At 36.3% G+C, this 7,310-nt stretch overlaps 1 protein-coding gene across 1 annotated transcript; it reads left to right on the forward strand.

Annotated features, from left to right (window-relative positions):
* Nucleotides 1-624: 624 nt before the first annotated feature.
* Nucleotides 625-6,714, forward strand: LOC145548864 (uncharacterized). Its single transcript, XM_081599928.1, has 8 exons — nt 625-710; nt 1,046-1,187; nt 1,418-1,595; nt 1,933-2,074; nt 2,227-2,370; nt 5,014-5,199; nt 5,275-5,348; nt 5,443-6,714. The coding sequence occupies exons 1-6, from the start codon at nt 706-708 to the stop codon at nt 5,078-5,080; spliced, it is 678 nt and encodes a 225-aa protein (XP_081456054.1). The 5' UTR covers nt 625-705; the 3' UTR covers nt 5,081-5,199; nt 5,275-5,348; nt 5,443-6,714.
* The last annotated feature ends 596 nt before the right edge of the window (nt 6,715-7,310 follow it).

The following is a 7,310-nucleotide window of genomic DNA, read 5'->3' on the forward strand; positions in this document are numbered from 1 at the left end:
TCTCTGATGATCTGATCTTAGTTAGCAGAACCGATTCGTTCATCATGTTGCTCTCTGTGCTGATGATGATGATGATGGTGATGGTCAGCTGGACAGAAGCTGGTTATACTGGTGGTGTTTTTACCCACACCACTAAAGATGTACAAGGAAGCAGTTTTACAGTAAGTTCAGATTTTCTGAAGTTTCTTTCTTGTCCTTTTTCAAGTATTGTATTTAACATTTCTTCACTTTAAATGTGCAGACTGTGCGTCGCTTTAAGGTGAGCTCCAGCTCATGTGCAGAGCTTCAGTCATGGTGGGGTTCTAACAAGATTGATGAAAGCAGCGGTGAATGGTGTCTGAGAGAATACACCGATAAGTCACTGGTTGGAAGTTTGACTATTATTGGAACGGGTAACTGAATCTCAACAAAAATATCTAACATTTCTCAGATGTTCCCATAAAGTGACTAAATCTAAAATTTCTACTGAATTAAATCTCCTGTCAGTTTTCTGGTCTGCTGCTCTGTAAAGTTTTATGTGTTTCAGAAACTCTGAGTAACATCAGAAATCTTCCCAACATCTTCTGTTAAAGGTGGCAACCTTACAACTGGATAATTAACAGAAACGGCATTACAACACCACGATTTTTGGTAAAATGGGAGCTGAGAAAACGATCCGACATCAACAGACCGAACTCATCACCACAGACCACCATCATCCCTGTTATGAGGTAATTCAGTTTTTACATCATGTTAATAACTATTCAGAAACAGTTGGTGTCTCTAGTTGAACATGAAGAATAGTTCAGTTAATAGTTTTAATTATTTCTTTAAAATCCTAATCATGAAGCTTTAATAATTAGAAATAGTTTGGAAATGACATCCAAATGCTGTGAATTTGTTTTATCTTTAAAAGAGATCAAAAAGATTCATGGAGCAAAAAAAACTAAAACATAATGAAAACACTGAAATACAAATCAGGCGAGATACTGAAGATTCCTGATGTAAATAAAATAATTTGAGCAGATTGTTTGTTTTTTGTGATGTTTGTTTCTGTTTCTCTCAGAGTTCCTTCAAACTGTCAGAGGACTATCAACTTGTTGACCTTTGACCCTGATGGAGACAATGTTCAATGCAGATATGGATCCATTCCTGATAACTATGAGTGCTACACCTGTACACCTCCGTCTGTCCTCAGTCTGTCATCAGTGAGTAATAAATGTTGGTGTCAGGTTGCAGCAATGCAACAGAAAATGTTTACAGTTAATGAAACAAACTTTACTGATTATTTAACTATAAATGACTAATGAGGAAACATTACTTTGAAACCTTTTAAATAAAAACAATTATTGTTATATGAATAAAAACAACATAAATCCATAACGGAGAACATCAAATATAACATAGTTTATCTTTCTCTCTCTCTGTCCTCTTCCAGCCTTGTTCTCTGTCATTCAGTCCAACCAGCAGCAGCTTTGAAGGTTCATATGCAGTTCAGCTGATGATGGAGGATTTTCCCACACAGACCATCAGTCTGACTCGATACGATGGTTCAACATTTTCATGGAGCCCCAGCAGCTTCATGAGCCAAATCCCTGTCCAGTTTGTTTTCAAAGGTTTGATTTCATGTTTCAATCAGCTTGTTTTACTGCCAAACAGCAGCACTGATGTCAATAAATGTAATATTTAATAATTATCTGTTTAAAGCTGATCAATAACTAAAGATTATTTAAGGACATCAAGCTTTTAAAATGTTAAAGATGGATCAGATGAACCAATGTGTGACTTCACTGAATTTATCTTTTAAACAAACGTTTAAAATGTTGGTATGAACGTAGTTTTTGTTCATACCAACTAATGAAACACATTAAAAAGCACATTAATGTGTTTTTAATGTGTTTTTTAATGTGTTTCATGATTTAATCTGAATAATTTTTCCCTGCGTTGCTCCAGTGGATCCTGCAGCTCCGTCCTGCACAGCAGGTGAATATCTGCCCAGGTTTCTGCCTCCAACTCCTGAACATGGAGCTCAGTTCTTCATAGACGTTAATGAGATGATAGAAATCAACATCAGAGCAGAGGCGACTCAGTCTGTGTGAGTAGAAAATAAATATTGTTTATAATCAGAGGTAAGTTTATGACATAATTCATGGTGAAAATCACATTTTAAAGATAATTTTTAAGGCTGGTTTGACGGCATTTAGCACATCTAACCAAAGAGACTGATGTGTTTCCTGTGTGTTAAAGGATCACTGAGCTCCTGTTCAGCGGACCGGTCAACATGGTCAAGAGTTCATCTGGTTCAGGATATTTCACCCTGACATGGACGCCGTCTTTCAGTCAATATGCTGATAATGAAACTCATCCCATCTGTTTTGCTGTCCAGGCAAAGTCAGTATCTGATCTGATCAGAAGTTTAAAAAATCCTCATATTCTCTACTTAAGTAGAAATATAGATACTTACAAAAGTAACAAAGTGCAAAGTAAAAATAAAGTAAAAGTACAAAGTACAGGTTTTGAAATGTACAAGTACAAAAGTTAAAAATTATTTTGATATTCATTGATACAAAATGACTTTTGATATGGCTAAATAACTAAAATACAACTCAAAATACATTAGATTTAAAGTGGATATATCATGCATTTACATAAACCATTTACTTATGGTCTGTATAAAGGTGAACTGCAATGTTTTATTCTGAATTCCTGGTTATTGTAGCTTCACAGATCCCTTGTTTATTCCTGTTCTGAGGTTTTACATCAACTCGTTTAGCTGCGTTTTAAATGTAAATGAGACATTTCAAGCCCCGCCCCCTACAGGTCACAGAGGGCTCCTCTCCACCCCATTCAGCCATTTCTGTAGTTTGACAGCGATAACACATTATATACTGGCAGAGAAACTTTCTTCTTCAAAGTTTATTAGATTCTGACATGTTGGAGTCAGAATCTGATCCAGAGAACAAGCCTGCAGAACCACACATTTAAATTAATGCATCTCAATGCTGTTATTACTGTATTTAAACCATCTCCATCCATACCAACTACCTACAAAATGGAGCGTAGTTTAACTACTGTCCATACAAATCAGATGATTATTCAAATATCAATGCTACAATATGAATGAAGTAAACAAAGCCTTGAGATAATTCATGAGTTAGCTAATGTAAAGAATAAAAATAATCAAGTTCTGGCTCGTTGTAATCTCTTATCCTCCCGTGGAAGAAAAAGCCACAGTTAACAATCAGAGCTCCACGTCATGCATTTTCAGAGTTTATTCTAACATTTAAAAGTATAAAATCACATTGCCAACACATACATTTCAAAACACACTAAAACAGACATTCGTTTACCTAACTAAATTGCAATTATTTTTAGTATTGTGTTGTTAGTTTTGTTTGTTCTTAAGTGTTAGTGTTTTCACTGAGAGAGATGACTTGAGGTGTCTCTTCGCTGCCTGTGTGCCAAAGTTAATTCATGACGTGGTTCCTCCCTGATAACAGACATTCTTTTCTGCAGGCCCTCTAAGATTTTATCCAAAGGATTCTTGGTTAAGCCACTATTTTCACATGTCGTAAGATTTAACTGTATTAAACACAAAAAATATTTATTTTCCTCAACACTAACACCACTGAATGCTTTTGCATCATTTGTTCCCCAAGACAAAAACAAGCGAAATAATTACATCCAAAACATGCAGAACAGTTATATTCTCAAAGAGGAAGCTAAAAGGTAGCACACAGCGCTAACAGAAGCAAAAGGCTCGATGCTACTAGCAAAGCAATAGCAGGATATCAATATCAAAACATAACATTCATGTCTAATTCATGTGTGTGTGTGTACATGGGAGGTTAAGGGGAATTTCCAGGGTATTCAGAACAACATATTATGTGACCATATAAAAATAAAACCTTTGCTGACTTTTAAAGATTTAACTACAGCAAGCTAATGTCATTGATTCATACATGCCAGCTGCCTATTTGAACAATTAATTGTTTTTCACATCAAGGTCTAATTTCTGCCTTAGAAAATAGCAGAAATGCGCAGCGTGCAGTAAAGTAAAACATGAATACATTTTTGTTCGTTTAGGTTTGGACTTTCCTTTGTAAAACACACGAATAGAGAGACAGAGCAAAATGAGGCAGTGATGAGTTTTAGTTATTGTAAACCCAAGAATTCAAAGCTACTTTCACCACTGAATGAAACAGATTATGAGCTTCATTGTAGCTACAGACTAGCAAAAGGTTGAAACTCAGGTGTGTGAACACTGCCCCCTGGTGGACAAAATGGTAAAGCAAACAGTGGAGGCTTCAGAACAGAACCTGACAGGTGAGAACCATCCGGTCTGAAGGTGGAGAGACACAAATACAGAGATTTGTAGTTTGTTGGAATCTCAGATTTTGTAAATAGTTCATGGAAAAATAGTTTCTGCAAAAATACAAACCATTATGCCCTCCATAATGCAAATACTTATTATTGGTGACATAATTTATTTGGCAAAAATATTTTTTAGCTCTATCAAGGACTGCACAGTCCTTGATAGAGCTTGGTAGAGCTGTTGCCTTGCAGCAAGAAGGTTCTGGGTTCGATTCCCGGCCCCGGTCTTTCTGCATGGAGTTTGCATGTTCTCCCTGTGCATGGTGGGTTTTCTCCGGGTACTCCAGTTTCCTCCCACAGTCCAAAAACATGACTGTCAGGTTAATTGGCCTCTCTAAATTGTCCCTAGGTGTGAGTGTGTGTGTGCATGGTTGTTTGTCTCTGTGTTGCCCTGCGACAGACTGGCGACCTGTCCAGGGTGACCCCGCCTCTCGCCCGGTACGTTAGCTGGAGAGGCACCAGCACCTCCTGACCCCACTGAGGGACAAGGGTGTAAGAAAATGGATGGATGGACACTCAAAGTACACAAAAACATGTACTTAAGAACCAAAAAAGTAGATTTTGCATAATATGTGTCCTTTATAGTTATTTTGAACATTATTTAATGGCCATTTCAAAAAGAGTTTAATATTAAAGTTTTGTGTTAAATTATCTCCATAGTGCCTCCAGTTCTGTCTACCAGTCTGAACTTCGATGTGTCCTTGTGAGGGTTTCAAACAGTGAGTAGTTTATTTTTCTTTTTTTATCTTGGATTTATCTTACGTTTTATTTCCTGAGCTCATGATGTTTCTGCTGTTGTTATCCCAGTTCCCTCCATAGCGACTCCAAGTCCTCCTCCTAAAACATGTAAGTAGGATGAAAACAGGCCTGAAAGTAACAGGAAGTAGTTATTTATACCATGTTGATCTCTTGTTCTTCCAGCTCATCTTACGGTTCTGAAGCTGAAGATCTCGACTACGCTGTCACTGAAAGACAAGAATGAAATTGAGAACGCGGTCAGTGAAGTCCTGGACTTTAACACAAACCAATTTTTAATTCTAAGATTTTAAATGACTCTATCTAACATAGATGTCATGTTTTCCTCTGCAGATTAAAGTTAAACTGGTTGGAGGAGGGCTGCCTGCAGACATAAAGGTCCGTCTGCTCAGAGTCGGTCCAGCTAATAAAACTGCTGCCCCCTAGTGGCCAAATATGAGAATGAATCTAATCTCTGCTGGAAATATGATTTAATCTGTTTTTACTTGTTTATTTTAATTACTTCAGGGACTTATGGTTGTTTTCAGTACATTTAGTCTGTGTCAATAGATTTTCTTTTTATAAAATAGGGAAACTTTCACAAATTATCATTACAGGTTATCAATATAAAGTAAACCAATGTAAATAAGGTAAATATTTGGCATCACATTTTTATTAAAGTGGATATTTACTGAGGGATTACTAATCTGTGTTCATGTGTAGCATTTGTATCTCTGGGATTTTAATTCATCTTAATATTTTAAATCCACTGTAAAACATTTGAGCCATATTGAGTTGTGTCTACTGTCTTCACTCTTTAAGTCAAATAAATTTAGCCAGTTTTAAATTTTGAACCTAAATGTGAGTTGTGAAAGATAAACTTACAGCAGTATAAATTGTGTTAACTTTTTATTCATTTTGTCAGAGAGTTGAATAAACTGAGTTTTTAGGTTAACAATTAAAAAACTGAAAGAAGAAAAAGACAGGAGAGGGAACTATTTCCCAGAATGCTTAGCGGCATGTTTCTGTATCCTGAGATGGAAGTGCGTTACTACCTTCAAATGTTTTACAGCGCTGTTGAGTGAATATTGATTTTCTGCTAATAAAATTTGAATAAATGCTTTTAAAAATGAAACATCCTTTTCAGCTGTCAGTCAAACAGTGGAAAACACCTTCAGCGGTTCGGCCCAGTCCACATGTTCTGATCAAAGCCGTTCCAAAGGTTTGATCTTTAAACAGGAAGTGACATCCAGAACTGAATCTGGTTGGACCGGTTTGGTTTTTTCTTCAGGGCATCGACTCTAAAATTTGATCTTATCTGTTGTTTTACAAACTGATGAGCTCAAGACAGATTAGTGAAAAATAATTAGAAGGTAAAAATACAAATAAAATTAGTCAGATTAAATGTTGAGTGGACCGTTTGCTTGTGACAGTGGTTCTTAACCTGGGGTTTGATCGAACCCCAGGTTAAGAAGATAACTGGGTGAAACACGATGCTCTCTGAAGACGTATCTTCATCAAGGTGGTTAATGTTTCCTTTTGTTCGTGGTGATCAATGATCATGTTGGGATGTTGGTGTGATTTCATGCTTTTGATTGGTTGAATAAATTATTGGTTGATCTGTGATTGTCTGAGTTTTACTTTAACTTTTGGCATCTACAGACCTGGAGAGACGAGAAGTGACAACGAGCAACAGGTAGAAATATCTCGTCTCAATAGTAGTTAGACTAAACTTAGTTGTGACAATAAACTAAAATAGTGCAGTGGATTTTTATATCTGTGTGAAAAACTTTATACAATATGAATATTTTCACCAGGATAAGCAGAAAAACAGAAGAAAATGTAAATAAAATCAATATTTAGTTTCACCTGTCAGGTGTTTACTGAGGGTTTGGTATTATTTTATTACGGTTTTCCATGTGTAACATTTATGGCTGTGAGGTTTTTATTGACCTTAATATCATGTCATGTTCTGCACTTATTGACAAGTATATAACGCTTGTTACACCTGCAGCGTCAAATAGCCACATGCCCAGATAATGCTGCTGCTACTGGAACATCACTAATATTGTGGACCCTACATAAAAACATCAGAACATGTTAAATTATTGAAACAATCAGTTTAAAATGGTTTTCCTCCAAATCAACCACAATCGTCAAACAATGAAACGTATGGAGGCTTTGGCCATAAGGATGGTCAACATCTTGTGGAGGCACCTACT

This window comes from Poecilia reticulata, chromosome 18 (assembly GCF_904066995.2).
Source record: "Poecilia reticulata chromosome 18, P_reticulata-male-v2, whole genome shotgun sequence".
In the NCBI taxonomy this organism is placed as follows: Eukaryota; Metazoa; Chordata; class Actinopteri; order Cyprinodontiformes; family Poeciliidae; genus Poecilia; species Poecilia reticulata.